The sequence below is a fragment of the Carcharodon carcharias genome, chromosome 1 (assembly GCF_017639515.1).
Source record: "Carcharodon carcharias isolate sCarCar2 chromosome 1, sCarCar2.pri, whole genome shotgun sequence".
In the NCBI taxonomy this organism is placed as follows: domain Eukaryota; kingdom Metazoa; phylum Chordata; class Chondrichthyes; order Lamniformes; family Lamnidae; genus Carcharodon; species Carcharodon carcharias.
In genome coordinates, this window is record NC_054467.1 from 44,262,403 (window position 1) to 44,280,500 (window position 18,098).

Below are 18,098 nucleotides of genomic sequence, written 5' to 3' on the forward strand. Positions count from 1 at the left end.
CGACACCAACCAGGGTGGAAAATTCAGGCCGTAGTTTCGCTCTATCTACCCCATCTGCTCCCCTTAATATCTTGTAAACTTTGATCAAATTGCACCTCAATGTTCTAAATTTCTGGAAATATAACACTAGTTTGTGTAATCTCAGCCAATAATTTAATCCGTGGAGTCCAGGTATTTTATGGTACACCTATTTTGCATTCCCTCCAAAGTTAACTAATCCTTCCTAAGATGTGGTGCTCAGAACTGCTCACAGGAATCCAGGTGTGGTTTGTGGCATTGCTGTGGCACAACTTCTACCCCCTAGTATTTCAGTCCTCTAGATATGAAGACCAGCAATCCACTAGCCTTTTTGATTATTTTCCATTCCTGTTCATGATATTTTAACGATTTGCATCCTCATCATCACCTCGAAATGAGGCTGATGTCTGCCAGACTCCATGATTTGTGTGTCCTCAGGTGGTTCAGCTGGCCAATCTTGGATCCACAGTACCCACAGGGCAGAGAGGACGAGAATTGGCCCAAGGAAGTGGAGGGTTCATCCATTACTCACCTGCTTGCTGACCTACATTGGCTCTTGCTCCAACAATGTCTCTATTTTAAAAGTCTAACCCTTGTTTTCAAAACTCTTAAGATCTTTCCCCCAACTTTGCATGTTGACAAGACCCAATATTATCTCTGTCATGAACCTTAATTGTTGCTGTGTTGTTTGAATGCTTACCTAATATCAAATTGTAAATGAGCCATTGCTTTCTCCAATACAACATCAGAACAACTATCTTGTTTTGACCTGCAGAGACCCGTTTGATCATGAGCTGAACTGCAATTCTGATATCCTCTCAGTCTTCAAGGTCACCTATCTCTGACCTCTTAAACATTACCAGCCTTGATTCCTATCACACTTCCACCAGCACTGAAATTCTCAACCATGCCTGCTACCTCAGCACTCCTCTCACTCCTCTGTGCTTCACCTTAACTCGTCAAAAATTTGGCCGCTCACATCCAATTGTACCGACTCCTATTCATCTATCACTTCTGTTTGTGCTGATCACTGATGGCTCCCTGCCCTCAATGCATTTCTAAATCCTTTATAAATTCCTCCATCTTGTGTCCTACCTTACCTATCTTTTCAACCTCCTCTAGTCCTATGTCTCAGCTTGTGATCCCTTTCTCTCTCACTCTGACCTTCCCCTTCTCTGTATCATCTTCAGGTACCATGGCTCTACATTCCTGAATTCTCTTATTTTAAACCCTTCCATCTTATTACATCTGTCTCCACCTTCATCTTATCCAGGAATAGGATTAAGACTTCAAAGGATAAGTGCAATTAGTGTAAATTTAATACTGTGAGGAAAATAATAGTGCTGACCACTATATTATTGAATTACATTGGTAGAGAGATAAGAGAAAATATGTAGCGCCCATCAACAGGCAGTTTTAGACAGTTTGGATAAGGAAGGATCGCATATGGTCATGGAGGAACCTGGTTTGATGGGCCAAAAAGTGTTATATACTGTTTCATTCTTTTTCATGCTATTTTATATCTATATATTTGTTCCAGTGTGCATTAGTGGAAAATGAGTATTGAATGTTAGCATGCCATGTTTTCCCATTGTCTCGGTTTTCTTTGTCACTGTGAAGTGATGCAAAACATGACACATTTATAAATGATACATAGTATAGAAATCAGTGTTTATTATGAAACAAGCTATGAAGCATTTTATTCTCTTCTCAATGAAGGCAAAAGGCCAGAATGGCTAAATGGCAAAGCTAAAAAGCTGTAAAGAAACAGGAGCAATTGTTTGTATGATTTTTAGAACAATCTACGGAGCATCAGATATCGATGACAAATCTCTTGTAGTTTCAACAGGTGCCTGTGTAGGTTTCTGAACCCAGAGATTTTCTTTATGTTGGTGGTGTTCAGGTTTCAGAATGGCAGCTCGTAAGCGGCTTTGATAGTCCAGGCATGTCTTGTTGTCATGGGCGTAACATTCATCTATGGGTGGAGGTTTGGGGTTGCACTGAGGTTCTTGTGGAGATGCTTTTCGGGCGCAATTCTTGCAGCTACAAGATATATTAACAAAGATATAATTGTCATTGAATACATAGCACTGCTTTCTGAAAGTCATTAGATGTTCAGAGAATAAGGTGAATATCTTTATAATTAATTTTCCAATTCAGTTAGCATGTTCAAAATGACTAGAAACTCTTTTGCATGTAACTAACATCCATTTGTAGTGAATTCAAGAGGACAGTCCATGATATAGTCAAACCTAGGAGGTAGGTTTATTGGGAGGCAGTGGTGTAGTGGTATTGTCACTGGACTAGTAATCCACAGACCCAGGGTAATGCCCTGGGGGACCCAGGTTTGAAACAGCTGATAGTGAAATTTGAATTAGAATGAACACGAAACCGTTGTTGATTGTCATAAAAAAAACCATCTAAAGTGCTTTAGGGAAGGAAATCGGCTGGCCTCCACGTGACTCAGCAATGTGGTTCACTCTTAAATGGCCTAGCAAAGCATTCAGTTGTATCAAACTGCTAAAAAGTCTAAAAGCAATGAAACTGGCAGACCAACTGGCATCGACCTAGGCATTGGGAACAACATAGGCAAACTCAGTCCTGTCGTCCCGCTAAGTCCTCCTTACCAACAACTGGGCTTGTTTTTTCATTCATTTACCAGAAGGCTATTCATTGTCAGCCCCTTATTACCCTTAAGAAGGCGGTGGTGAGCTGCCCTCTTGAACCGCTGCAGTCCATGTGGTTTAGGTACACCTGCAGTGCTTTTAGGGAAGGAGTTCCAGGATTTTGACCCAGCAACAGTGAATGAACGGCAATATATTTTCAAGTCAGGATGGTGAGTGGCTTGGAGGGGAACTTGCAGGTGGTGGTGTTCCCATGTATCTGTAGCTCTTGTCCTTCTAGATGGTAGCAGTCGTGGGTTTGGAAGGGGCTGCCAAAGGAGCCTCGGTGAGTTTCTGCAGTGCATCTTGTGGATGGTACACACTGCTGCCACTGTGTGTCGATGGTGGAGAGCTTGAATGTTTGTGGAAGGGGTACCAATCAAGCAGGCTGTTTTTTCCTGGATGGTGTCAAGCTTCTTGAGTGTTGTGGGAGCTGCACTCACCCAGGCAAGTGGGGAGTATTCCATCACACTCCTGTCTTGTGTCTTGTAGATGGTGGACAGGCTTTGGGGTGTCAGGAGGTGAGTTATTCGCTGCAGGATTTCTAGCCTCTGACCTGCTCTTGTAGCCGCAGTATTTGTGAGGCTAGCCCAGTTCAGTTTCTGTCTCACATTCTCACATGCCTTACAGATAATGTCCCAGGCATCACCATCACCATTCCTGGGTATGCCCTGTCTCACCAATAAGACAGACCCAGCAGAGGTGGTGGCACCATTGTATACCGTTGGGAGGGAGTTGCCCTGGGAGTCCTCAACATCGACTCTGGACCCCATGAAGTCTTGTGGTGTCAGGTTGAAGATCAGCAAGGAAATCTCCTGCTGATTACCATGTAGCTCCCCCATTTCAGGTGATGAATCAGCACTCCTCCATGTTGAACATCACTTAGAGGAAGCACTGAGGGCGGCAAGGACGCAGAATGTACTCTGGGTGGGGGACTTCAATGTCCATCACCAAGAGTGGCTCAGTAACACCACTACAGATTGAGCTGACCAAATCCTAAAGGACACAGCTGCTTTACTGGGTCTGTGGCAGGTGGTGAGGGGATCAAAAAGAGGGAAAAACATACTTGACCTCATCCTCACTAACCTGCCTGTAGCACCAGGTATACCTAAACATGAGGTGCCAACCTGGTAAAGCTACAACACAGGATGACCTGTGTGCCAAACAGCATATGCAGCAGGTAATAGACAGAGCTAAGTGATCCACAACCACTGGATCAGATCCAAGCTCTGCAGTCCTGCCACATCCAGTTGTGAATGGTGGTGGACAATTAAACAACTTAGCAGAGAAGGAGGCTCCACAAATATTCCCATCCTCAAAGATGAAGGAACCCAGCACATCAGTGCAAAAGATAAGGCTGAAGCATTGGCAACAATCTTCAGCCAGGGGTGCCAAGTGGGTAATCCATCTCAGCCTCTTCTGGAGTCCCCCAGCATCACAGATGCCAGTATTCATCAAATTCGATTCACTCCTCGTGATATCAAGAAACAGCTGAAGAAACTGAATACTGCAAAGCCTATGGGCCCTGACAATATTCCAGCAACAGTACTGAAGATTTGTAATCCAGAACTTGCTGCACCCCGAGCTAAGCTGTTCCAGTACAGCTACAACACTGGCGTCGATTCGGCTATGTGGGAAATTGCTCAGGTATGTTCTGTACACAAAAAGCAGGACAAATGCAACCTGGTCAATTACTGCCCCATCAGCCTACTGCCCCACCAGCCTACTATCTATTATCAACATCCTGGGGGTTACCATTGACCAAAAACTGAACTGGATTAGCCATGTAAATACTATGGCTACAAGAGCAGTTCAGAGGCTAGGAATCCTTCAGTGAGTAACTCACCTCCTCACTCCCCAAAGCCTGTCCACCAATGACAAGGCACAAGTCAGGGGTGTGATAGAATACTCCCCACTTGCCTGAGTGAATGCAACTCCAACAACACTCAAGAAGCTTGACACTATTCAGGACAAAGCAACCCACTTGATTGGGACCCCATCCACAAACATTCACTACCTCCACCAGTGATGCACAGTGGTAGCAGTTTGTGCCATCTACAACATGGACAGCAGGAACTCACCAAGGCTCCTTAGGCATCACCTTCCAAACCTGCGGCCTATAGCACCAAGAAGGATAAGAGCAGAAGACACATGGGAACACCACCATCTGGAAGATCCCCTCCAAGCCACTCACCATCCTGACTTGGAAATATATCATTGTTCCTTCATTATTCCCCAGTCAAAATCCTGGAACTCCCTCCCTAAGAGCACTGTGGGTGTATCTACACAACTTGGACTGCAGCGGTTCAAGGAGGCATCTCACCACCTTCTCATGGGCAATTAGAGATGGGCAATAAGTACTGGCCTGACCAGCGATGCACACATCCCTTGAATGAATTTTTAAAAAGTTAACTTCCTAATAGATTGTCAATCACAGTGCTGGTGGGAAAGTGGCTTCAGGGAATCTACCAACATTTTCCCAAGACGTGTAGCTCTTCAGCAGGAAGGGGATATGAGTCAACACTGGGAAAAGTGTGGCTGAAAATCCTACTCACAGCACTTCTGACATCTGCTCAAATTCTGAATGGCAAAATTATTCTGTGTTTTCCCAAACCTTTCATTGTGTTTCATCAGCTAATAAATGATTTGCAGAGATAGATCATAATGGGATTGGGGCTGCACAGCAATTGGAAGAGATCACCGAGGGAAAATTGACACAGCTGGGAAAGCTAATGGTACGACAGAGAAATAAAAGAAAGAGAGGGGAAGAATAACAGAGAAAGGGATGTAGCTGCTACTTAAAGCGAATAGAAACTTATCACCAATAATAATGACTTGTATTTATATAGTGCCTTTAAAATAATGAAATGTCTCAAGGTGATTCACACAAGCATTCTAAAGTAAAACTTGACACAAGCCATGTAAGAGCTTGTAGTTGGGACCAAATGTAATGGCTTCAGTTGTCCCAATATTTAACTCGAGGGAATATTTGCTCATTCGGAACTGGATGCTGGACAAGTAAGCTGATAATTTAAGAATAGTAGAGGAGTTGAGTGAGCTGGTGATGAAGTAGAGCTGAGCATTGTTGGTGTATAAGTGAAAGCTAACACAGGATTTTGATGATGTCGCTGAGGGGCAGTATGCAGATAAACAAGAGGGGGCCAAGGATAGACCTTTGAGCAACACCAGATGTACCGGCATAGGAATGGTAAGAGAAGCCATTGCAAGTGATTCTCTGGCTATGATCAGATAGATAAGGATAGAACAAGGTGATTGCAATTCCACCCAGTTGTACCACAGTGGAGAGACATTTGAGGAGAGTGATGTGGGCAACCATGTCAAAGGCTGCAGACAGGTTGAGAAGGACAAGGAGGGAATGTTTACCTTTATCACAGTCATATAGGATATTTTTTGTGAATTTAAGAGCTGTTTTGCTACTGTGGCGGGGGTTCAACATGGAGTTGCAGGAAAGATGGGAACAAATTTGGGAGATGACAACATGTTCAGGGACTTTGGAGTGGAAAGGGAGGTTGGAGATATGGTGGTAGTTTGGAATGGCATAAGAGTAAAGGGGTTGTTTTTTTGGGGAGAGCAGTGTTGATGGCAAATATCAAGGAGAGAGTACCTGAAGAGAGAGAATAGTTAATGATATCAGCTAATATGGGGAACAAGAGATGAAGTTTAATGGCTAGTAGTTTAGTGAGAATAGGATTGAGGGAACAGAAGGCGAGTCTAATGGAGAAGATAAGCTTGGAGAGGGTATGAGCGGAGATTGGACAGAAACTCGAGAAAGATATGAATTCAGGTCTTTGGTAGAGGGGGCAACAGTTAGAGGAAGTTTAGTCCAAAGGGCTAGTGGAAAAAAGGGATATGACAGAGACACCTGATTGGATAGTCTCAATCTTAGTGATAGAAGTCCATGCGATTCTCACACTCATTGGAGATTGGAGATGAAGCGTGATGGGATTTATGATTCCTTCCTTCTGTGGCAGTCCCCCATACCAGCTACATTTGAGTTACCATGACAAACCAAAGGGTGGCCACTGGGTGCCAAGGGCGATCCAAGGGCCACCTGCCTGATCATTCTGGTGTGCAACCACAGCACATACCTACAGCATGCATGCAAGGAAAGTGTGACAGAGCAGAACATTGGGATGCTAAAACAGCGCTTCTGCTGCTTGGACTGCTCTGAAAGAGCCTGAAGTACTCAGAAAAGTAAATGCTAGGATTTGTGATGATCTGCTGTAGGCTGCACCATCTCACCATCATGAAAGGACAGACCTTGCCACCAGCTGAGAAAGAGGAGTGTGCGGATGAGGAAGAGGAAGGGAGGAGGTAATATAAACAATTTCTTTCTGGCCTGGCTGTCCATGAAGAACTCATCTAAGTGCGCTAATAGTAACCACAACCCTAATTCCCCCATTCACTAAATCCCACATCTTTTCTGTCACTGACTGTCACAGCAACCTCTTGAGCACAATGCAAAAATTAAAACTACCACAAAATTAAACATTCCAAACTAAACTCTTAAGTGAAATCTTGCCATATTGCTTTCAAAAGTCAACTAATCATCCACATGCAAACCCTTAGTGCCTGTCATCCATGTGCCATTGTCTGTCTTCTTGCTTCTATGCAATGCTACCTCAACACCCACAACATGGCTGGAGGAAGGCAGCAGTCTGAGCTTGTATGATGGTAAGTTAACCCTGCACAGCAGCAGTCTAATCTTCCACTGAAACATTCAGATGCTGCAATGGAAGCTGAGACATTGGCCATCTGGTAGTGCATTGCAATTGGCTCCACAAGTGTATGAATGGAATGAGCCACCACTTCCATGCTGGAAAGGATGGCCTCCAAGTCCTATGCAAAACCCTGATGTCTCACCACATCTAGATACTGCCTGTATGCTTCTTCTTCTTCAATCCCTTCCCCTCCCAGAGACAAATGAAGCAGATGAAGCTCATGCTTATGTCTGTTTCTGTAGTTAGTTTTTCCTGGCACAGGTCGCCAGTCTGTTGCCAGAGGCTATAGCTTGAGGGGCACCAGTCTGCATCAAGCATGGTTGACCAGGAAACCCTCCTAACCTTATCACCAGCATATTGGAAGAGTTTGCAGGTTGATAATCATCCTGTTTGGCCACATTATGAATGCACCTTCTGTGGCCATCAAGTCCTGGAGTGGGACTTGAACCCAGAGCTTCTGGCTCAGATGCAGGGACCTACGCACTGTACCACAGGATCTCCTCCTGGCACAATGCTATCCTCTAAATATCCTTCCAATATGCCTATCCTCTGAATTATGCACAACAGTATCTGAGCTGGTGGTTGTGAGTGTGAAATTGAGTGACAATATTTCTTCATCGTCATTGTCTTCTTGCTGTTCCTCTATTGCTTGGCTAGGGTGCACTTTTTCGGCATCTGAAAGGAGAAAGGCAGAAAGGGAAGGTTGTTATGTGGGGGAAAGAAAGAAGTACATGCTTATGCTGTCTGCAACTTGTAAAACAGAACAAATTGTAGAATAAGGAGTTGGTGGGATCTGAGAAGGCAGATTAGCTATGGGGATACTTTCATCTGCAATAGTTTTTACTCCACCATTGTCCATGGCCTCAGCGATGAACCAGCCTGTACTATCTCCTCCATGGGGGTTAGAAATTGCAGATGCATTAGTTTCCATCCTGTTGCCTCCAGTTCTGTGCTACCTTGTCCTGGTAGAGAGTGATAAGTGTGTCAGTGAGCATGGTGCAAGTTGTTTGGTTGATGGGGCGGTCATGGTTGAATAGCTGGCAGCATGTGCAAGCTGTGAGATGTGTGTGTGAGAGGCTTGCAGGAGTGCATGGGAGTGATGTGAAGCTTGTGAATGTCAGGTGTGAGACTTCAATGATAAAGATTATTGGCAGGTTAGTATTGGGGGTGTGGTGAATTGGACAATGCCTGAGACTAGTGGTGCAGTTGGTAGGATATGTCATTTGAAGATGCATTCACTGACCTTGATCACTCATGTGAGGTAATTGAACCTTTTGAGGCACTGCATCCAGATCCTTGGGCGTGACTCCTGGCATTGACCTCCATGCCTATATCTGTTCCTACTTTCTTCTGAGTGTGTGTCTGGAGGGCATCCCCTGGATACAGGACATCTTTCTACGTTTTCAACACATCCACCAAGGTCTAGAGTGCAGCATCAAAAAACTTGGAGCCCATGCTTTTCCCATGGTGTGTTTTTCTTCAATATTTCTCAGGTTAAAGTTACTTCCTGCATGGGTGACAGAGCCTGCTCCAGGTTATTGATCCACTTTCCAGGCAGAGGTATTTCTCCCCACTTGCTCTATTTAAATACCTTATGGGGGAAAGTGCGGGAGTGGGTGTGGGCAGGCACACCTTTGATCGGTGCCCCAGATTGAGGGTGCGCCGCCATTTTATGTGGGCAGGCTTTTATTGGCCCACCCAGCGTGACGTTTGCCAGGAAGCGCTATGTGCTCCCTGTGCGGGTGGAGGGGGGGGATTACCCTCAGCCGGGAATGCGCTTTTTCTCACATGCGCATGAAAGAGCACACAAATCTCCCTGAGGCTAAGTGCTGCCTCAGGGAGATTGGCTCCAAATTAAAAATTGTCATACAAATGATAGAAAATTTTCCCTGACATGCCCCCTCATTTGACACTGTCAGATGAGTTGGGACATGTTCATACCTTTTATTGAAATCTTTATTAAAAATTTAAATACCCTCATGAAACCTCATTCCACCTGTGGGTAAGGTTTCGTGCTTTTTCTGAAGCCTGCCAGGGTTCCCGGCCTGCCCGCCAATCTTAAGTTTGGACGGCCAGGTCCATTAATGATTTTAATTTGTTTCTCAATGGCCTCAATAAGCCGTTGGCAGGTTGGCGGGTGCACAGCTGACTCAGCTGCGCCCCCGCTGACCTGAAAATGGAAATGAGGCGGGGAGACGTCGGGAATTCCGTCCGACCTCATCCCACATCATTTTACGCGTCGGCGAGCGGGCCCCGCCCCCCACTCACCGACCAGAAGACCCTGCCATATAATTTTGATTGCTTCCATTTCATCTCCCCTTCTTCCACTAAAATGCCCCTCAAAAGCAATCGAACAGTTGCTTCTGAATAATCTGATTCCTTTGAAAGAGGCAAAATTATTTAAAATAACTAATACTGGATAATTGAGCTTCTGCTTTATACACCATGTGCAAAATATATTGTAACATCTGAATTGGAATGGTGATCTGAACTCCACTGCAATTATTCATGGCAAAAGTCATAAAAAATAGCAATCATACAAATCTGAAATCTTGTAGACAAACTTGGTCCGAATCGGGGAGGTTGGATCCGAAATGTTCTCTCTGCTTCTCATGGGAACTCTGTAATGAAAGAGAAATTCACAGTCATCCCAAGATTATCAGGGACTCTCATTGTCTGATCCTAGATAATTTTGTTTGTGGACATTTATCATTGCTGATGAAATTTTATAATGCTGTTAATGAAAATTAATCATTTCAAATCCTTTACAATTTAGCTGAATAGCACTGAAACTGAGGGCAAGCTGGATAATTAATAGTTTCATTGCACCTTTTGAGGAACTTTAAGTTTCATAAGGAGGCAATGTATGTAGCATGACTCAAACTGAACCTGAGTCCATCTGAGTTTTTCTTTCTGATGTGACTAAAAAGGTAGCTTCATGCCAACTGAATGATACATTGCACAATCGAATCCGATTGACTGAGTAATTCTATGACTTATTAAAACAAATATCATAAAATTGTATTTTGAATAGAGTATTCTATTCAATTGGGGGAAAGAACTCTTGAATTAATTAAGGAACAATTTTGTGCCACCGTAGGGTAGGGCCTTTTGCTGTGGATAAAACTGAGATGAGATAAATGGCTTTCCCCATCTTGTGATCAACTGGTACCAGCTTGTTTTCCATGGACAGGTACTTCGTACAGTCACTACGCCTCCCATCAACTGCTCACGCAGCACCATGCCCAGCAATCTGGATAAGTTCATCCAGTAGACATGTTCATCCACCTGCAGTAAGCAATATTGTGATACTACTGTTTTTTTTCTCCCATTTTTAGCTCATTGCAGCAACAGCTTGTAGTTTCTGTAGGAAAAATCCTACAAGAATAATAGCATCAAAACTGTGTACATTGCTTTTCCTACCAGCGGAACATTTTAACCTGGTAATAGAACTCTCTAGAATTCTGATATTTCTATATATAGAAGTAGAAATGGAGGAGTAAATTTGACCTCCAATCTCTGGACTCCATGTCCATCATGGGAATGAAATTGTTTTGTAGGACAATGATGGTGGGGTGTTTGTGTGTCCAAATTCCTATGCTCCCAACAGGAGAACTATGCTACACCTGGCATCTGGTATGACTGATGAAATCATTGTCTCCACTCTGTTATATGCCTTTCCATTTATTTTCTCGTGTTCACAGGACAAGCTGTCTCTAATCAGTTTCCAGTAATATGCCTTTTCATTTAATTTTACTGTATGGTGAATATGATCAGGAATCAACAATGCATCAACTTACATAATTTTTATATCTCGTGCGATACGTTCCACTATTGCACCATTAGGTAGTTCCGTAAAAAACGTTCTGGATGTCACCTTCAAAAGCTTACACTTCGATGAAACTAGAAGCTGGCTTTCGGAGGCAGCTGTAAAGATAGACATGGTTACCAGATCTCTAAAACTGAAGCACTATCATTAAAAATGAGGAACTAGTATTTCCTGTATTGGAAGCCCACGTGTGAGCTCAGTCAGATATTAATTGCCTCACCAGTATGAGTAATAGTTTGGTTTTGATGTGTGAGCTGTACACACTGAATCTCTTGTTGTCAAAGTGAATCACAAAGGACCAGTGCTATTTAGCAGAAGTATGTTGATGATCTGGGAATGGCACTGACAGATAACAAACAAAAGGGCTAGGAAAGAAAAGCTGCTGACCAATATTCTAGGTGACTACAAATGTCACTCCTGAATGTCAAGAGTTTGTTAGCATCTGTTAATAGGAAACTTGCTTTCACAGAAATTGCTGTGGCTCCAGAGCTACCCAGCATCATTACCATGGCCAGGATTTTCCAGTCTTCAGGCGGGCTAGGCGGGAACGGTCAGGGAGCCGACCACCGCCCGCGATCGGCTCCGCACTGTGATTTCACGTGGGAGGGCCAAGTAAGGCCCGCCCTGCATGGATCGTGAACAGTTGTGTTGAGCGTTACCTGTGCGGGTGGGGGGAGGAGGGAGAGTCGGGTCCAGCGCTCTTTCATGCATGTGCGCGAAAGAGCACTTAAATCTCCCTGAGGCACCGGGCTGCCTCAGGGAGATTGAAGGGCTTTTTAAAAAAATATATATGGACATTAAAAATTTAATGAAACATGTCCCCTCATGTGACTGTAACGCATGAGATGGGACATGTTTTTATCTTCAAAATAGAATTTTTATTTAATCAGGTTTAGCTTTAGGAAACCTCATCCCGCTCATGGATGAGGTTTCCTAAAAAACATAAAGGCCACTTGGCCTTTTCGCCTACCCGCTAACCGTCAGGTTGGATGAGCAGCATAAAATTCAACTTAATTACCTAGTTAATGGCCTTAATAGGTCTGTCAATTATCAGCAGGTGCACAGTGATTCCGGTGCGTGCCCGCCGAATGAAATATCGTGTGAGTTTGCGATAACATTGGGACGCATGCCCAACATCATCGTGCGTCATTTTATGTTCCAACATGTTGGGCGTGTGCACGTAAGCTGAATGTAAAATTCCGCCCCATGTGTCAGGAAAAATAGAATATACCAAGGTACATTCTAGGTTGGGATTGAAATTATAAACTTGTAACTAACTAGTTAATTGTTAAATTATTGTGGAAACTGCAGTGACTTTGATCAGAAAGCGACTAAAAACTTAATAAGAACTCAGCTAGATGATTGCAATATTGGGCTCCATATTATAGGAAACATATTGAGGCTTTAGAAAGGGTACAAATCAACTTCACTATGACACTGCTTGGTAAGAGGAAATATATGTGTCACCAAGAAAATACTGTGATTTGTCTTAATCAGAGTAGGCGACATCTCACTTTCCCACATTGAATTCTGTCAGCTTTGCCCACTCATTTAATCTATCAATGTCACTTCCTAACTTCCAACTCCCATCTACGCAACTTACTATGTCTTCTAACTTTGTGCCATCTGTAAACTTGTATATGTAACTCCCTATTTCTTCATCTAAGTCACTGATTATGCAAGGAGAACAGCTAATGTCCTAGTTCAGATCATTGGGCAACATCATTTGTCACATACTGCCAGTCAGAAAATATTGCTTTTGTCACTATTGTCTGTATTTGACCTCCCAACCAATTACCAACCCATTCTATGACATTACCTTCATCATGGGACAGCATTTAATGCCTGCCCCAGTGTTGAGCTTGGTGATCTGGGGGGCATTTAATCAGGCAGGGGTGTGGCAGATGGGGACACCACTACCTGCCCTTCTCCACCCTGATTTAGTCCATGGTGGACTTCCTACCCTGCTGCCAATTGAGGCCCTTAAGGTGATTAATGCCAACTTGCAGGCCACATCCCACCGCCACTGATCCCAATCCTGGGGAGGTGGTGGCAGAGTGGTATTGTCATTGGACTAGTATTCCAGAGACCCAGGGTAATACTCCGAGGACCTGGGTTTAAATCCCACCATAGCAGATAGTGAAATTTGAATTAAAAGTCTGATGATGACCAATTGTTGTAAAAACCCATGTCATTTAGGGAAGGGAATCTGCTGCCCTTACTTGGTCTTAACTGCCCTCTGAATAAGGATGGTTAGGGATGTGCAATAAATGCTCACCCACAGTGATGCCCACATCCCATGAACAAATAAAAAAAGCATCCAGTGGTAGGTGGGGGGGTTTGCCATGTGAGGAACATGATGAGCAAACCTGTGCAGAGTTGCTTGTGGGGTCCAAGTTCAAAGGCTCCTTGTTCTCAATGCCTGATCAAGGGACCTGGCATTGGGGAGCTGTAATCCAGTAACATACAATGTAAAAAGCAATAACAGCTCTCTTTAAAAAAGAACAATGTGACTTAATTAATTTATTTTCATGAAACAACACATACTTTCTTATATAATAAAATCAAAATACTGCTGATGCTGGAAATGTGAAATAAAAACAGAAAGTGCTGGAAATAAATACCAGGTTTGGCAACATCTGTTGAGAGAGAAACAGAGTTAATGTTTCGAGTCGAATATTACTCTTCTTCAGAACTTTCTTATACTTTCTTATGTTGTGGACTTATTGAACTGCATTTTTTTAAGCTTGGGGGCAGAATTTAGCTTTTTTAAATATATGCGATTTGACAATTTCATATTTTAGTTCTGTGCATTTTAATAAAAGACATGTTTTTTTATATTCCTGTATTTTGAAATGCTTTTCATTATTTTGTTATTACTTCTTAACTTTTGACAAACCTTGATATTTTGTTTCTTTAGAAAATTGTCTTGACTTAGCCAAGTTTGTACAAATCTTTCATTTTATTGTAATTATTTTAATTGTGGCATATTATAGATATTGAATTTAAATAGGCTATTCATGAAAATAGCTTTATATTTTATGATTAAAATATTCTATTTAACACCGGTGTCCAGAGTGAGCACTTTGTTCACAGTTGGTGCTGTTTACTTAGTTTTCGGGACCAATGACTGACCTGGATTGTAAGAAATTACATTTCAGTCATTCTGCCAATCTCCTATTCTGCCACATTAATAAAAACATAAGACCATAAAAATAGGAGCTGAGTAGACTATATGGCCTCTTGAGACTGCTCCACCATTCAACATAATAAGGCTGAGATAAAAGCAAAATACTGCAGATGCTAGAAATCTGAAATAAAAACAGAAAATGCTGGAAAAACTCAGCAGGTCTGGCAGCATCTGTGGAGAGAGTGATGAAGAAGGGTCACATGGACTCAAAACATTAACTCTGTTTTTCTCTCTCCACATATGCTGCTAGGTCTGCTGAGTTTTTCCAGCATTTTCTGTTTTTATTGATAATAAGGTTGAGCTTCTGCCTTAACTCCATTCTTACGCCCACTGCCCATATCATTTGAATTCCTGAGAGTTCAAAATCCATTTATCCCAGCCTTGAATATACTCAATAATGAAGTATTCACAACCATCTAGGGTAGTGAATTCCTAAGATTCACAAATTTCTGAGTGAAGAAATTTCTCCTCGTCTCAGCCCTAAATGATTGACCCCTTATCCTGAGAAGGTGCCCTATGTTCTAGATTCCCCAGCCAGGGGAAACAACCTCTCAGTCAAGTCCCTTCAGGATCTTGTATGTTTTAATAAGACCCATCTCTCATTCTTCTAAGTTCAAGAGAATATAGGCTCAATTTACTCAGTCTCACAAGAAAACGTTTCATTCCCAGGAATCAATGCAGTGAACCTTCACTGTATTGCCTCCAAGGCAAATATATCCTTTCTGAGATATGGAGACCAAAAACTGTGTGCAGTGTTCCAGGTGTGGTCTCACCAAGATCTATACAATTGTAGCAAGAGTTCTTTATTCTTGTACTCCAATCCCCAACATGCCTTTTGCCTTCCTAATTGCTTGCTGTACCTGCATGCTATATTTTTGTTTATCATGTACATAGTACATCCAAATGTCTCCGAACATCAATGTTTAAAAGTTTCACACTTTTTAAAAAAATTCTGCTTTTCTAGTCTTATTATGAAAGTGAGTAATCTCACACCTTCTCACATTATATTCCATCTGCCACCTTGTTGCCCACTCACTTAACCTGTCTATACATTTTTGCAGCTGCTGATATCTCTTTACAGTCTCTGCCAATGTCCTGTATTTCTAGCCTACCTTGAGTCAAATAAAATGCACATCACATTTGCTGCAGGAGAATGACAAGGCTGTTGGTTAAAGTTAAAACAGGCAAATGTGTATACTCTGATGAGCTTATCATGATTTGTCTTAGTTTACAAAGGAGACGAGTTAATTTGAACTCAAACACTTCTGGCACATTCTGGAATTTATCATAAGCTACAATAGTTCATCAGCAACTGCATCTTTTCCAATTTTAAGCTTTAACCAAGGTCTTGATCCAAAATGGGAATAGACCATTCAGCTTATTTCAGGACAAAAACAAAAATACCTGGAAAAACTCAGCAAGTCTGGCAGCATCTGCAGAGTCACATCTCTTCTATTTTTACTTAGTTCTGTTGAAGGGTCATTCAGACTCGAAACGTTAACAGTGTTCCTCTCCGCAGATGCTGCCAGACTTGCTGAGTTTTTCCAGGTATTTTTGTTTTTGTTTTGGATTTCCAGCATCCGCAGTATTTTGCTTTTATCTTTCCGCTTATTTCAGGACCTGATCTAACAATTTTCTGATATTTGTGTGAGATAAATATGTGGACGTGACCTGACAATGTATTAGCATGTTAATATACTAATTCATTGCCTTACCGAGAGAGACTAGGTGTGTGTTAAACAATTTTAAAAATTAAAAATAAAAGTATCGAGCAGAGCCAGGTCACTTCCTCTCAATAAGAAATAGAAAGCTGGAGAACTTGTACCTATTAGGTTCTGAAAGGCACTATCTGACTAATGAAGTGTAAAAGTTAATACATGAAATTACTAGTTTGTGCAAAGTGTTGGTGAAAGCTGTATCCTTGCAGTTTTTAACTTAAGAAATTGCTGTTAGGAAACACTGAACAGAGGCTAGGTACTAACCCATAGGAGAGAGGAAATGAGGGGCAAAACTGTTCAGGTGCAACATAGGACTATCTCAAGAGTTTCTCTGGTAATCCTTGACATATCATGGCTCTAATATAATATACACTGTTAAACTCCCTCATCAAGAAACAAGGTAAAAGCTTTTTTTAAAAAACATGCCTTTTGATGTGACTTTGAACATTGTAGAAAGGGCCTTGTACTGTCACTTTCTTCAGAATAAGACATTGAACCAAAGCATTGCCTGCCCTCGCAAGCAGACATAAAAGTTCTAATGAAAATATTCAAAGATGAGCAGAAAGGTTCTCCCAGCATACGGATTACCATTTATCCCTCAAACAACATCTTTAAAACAGCTCACCTCATTAAAAGAATGGTCCTTGACCAAGTAGTCCATTTTCCATTTTGAGATACACAGAAATAGATAGTCATTGTAAATATTGCTTAATGTATAGTTACCTTGCTGTGAGATACTAAAATACTTTAACATTAGGCTGACAGATACATTTTGAAAGCTTGTTCTGACATATTAGGCATAACTGTCAGGTAAGTTAACAACCTTGACTTAATTTTGTCTCTGTCCAAAGTGTGCAAAAGTGCCCATTTCCCCTTTAGTTTACAACAAAGAGATTACACAACATGGTACACAACATCAATGTTCACAAATGAACATTGAAAATTCAATCTATGGCAATGATCTTTGGCGAACACTCATACCGTCCTCACTTAACCTAAGTCCACTGATACCGTGTCTAATTATCATGGAGAAGTCCCTAGTCTTCCCATGCCCCTGGGCTAACAAAACAGGAAGTATTTACTCATCATATGCCATAATGTAAAATGTAATAATAATTAAAACTTTACCTGCTGCAAGAGTTGCACATGTGTAAAGTAGAATTGCTGCAAGTGGCCCTCGCATATGTTTAGTCTTCATTGTGAGACTGTCTCCTTCTATGATCTTCCTTCAGTGTGGCAGCTGTTCACTTGGCCACAACTGTAGCTTAAACAAAATGAAACAGCAAACGGTTTTGCCTGTCTTATGGGTTTGTTTCTTTTAATAACTCCAGGTTAGTTTCTGTTCCATTTTAAGATGTAGCTTCAGTGTAGAAATAAGGTGCTAGCTACCCTGTCTTTGATTGTGGATATTTAAAAAAATTAAAATCTAGTATCGTCCTTAAGTCTATTTTGTACTTCCACTCTCCATATCTGTTTTATAACATGAAGACCAGGAGCGTGTACAGTACTCATTTAATTGAGATCTAAGCAAGGTTCCATGGTTTGTAATGAAGCTAGTTGAACTTTTTGAGGAGATAAGTAGTGTGGTGGATAAAAGAAACTGCATGAATTTCTAGAAGGCATTCATTTATGTTCTACATAAAGGATGCTAACAAAAATGAGAATGCATGGGACTGGAGGCAGCCTATTGATCTCAATAGGGAATTGGTTAGAAGCTGGGAGTATTAGACTATGGATAATGGGTAGGCTACCAATAGGATGTCAGCCATGGCTTAATGGAAGGCACTCTTGTCTTTGTGTCAGAAGGTGCTGGCTTCAAGACTCACTTGAGAGACTTGAGCAAATACTCCAACTGTTGTTCCAAAGCAGTACTAAGAGTGTGCTGCAGTGTGGAAGGTGCCATCCTTCAGATAGATGTTAAACTGAGGCCCTGTCTGC

At 42.1% G+C, this 18,098-nt stretch overlaps 1 protein-coding gene across 1 annotated transcript; it reads right to left on the reverse strand.

Annotated features, from left to right (window-relative positions):
* Positions 1–1,670: 1,670 nt before the first annotated feature.
* On the reverse strand, positions 1,671–17,424 carry LOC121283971 (immunoglobulin J chain-like). The gene is made up of 4 exons (XM_041198824.1): positions 17,289–17,424; positions 11,224–11,350; positions 9,964–10,044; positions 1,671–2,061 (listed from the first exon to the last, which is right to left on the reverse strand). The coding sequence occupies exons 1-4, from the start codon at positions 17,356–17,358 to the stop codon at positions 1,821–1,823; spliced, it is 519 nt and encodes a 172-aa protein (XP_041054758.1). The 5' UTR covers positions 17,359–17,424; the 3' UTR covers positions 1,671–1,820.
* Positions 17,425–18,098: the final 674 nt, after the last annotated feature.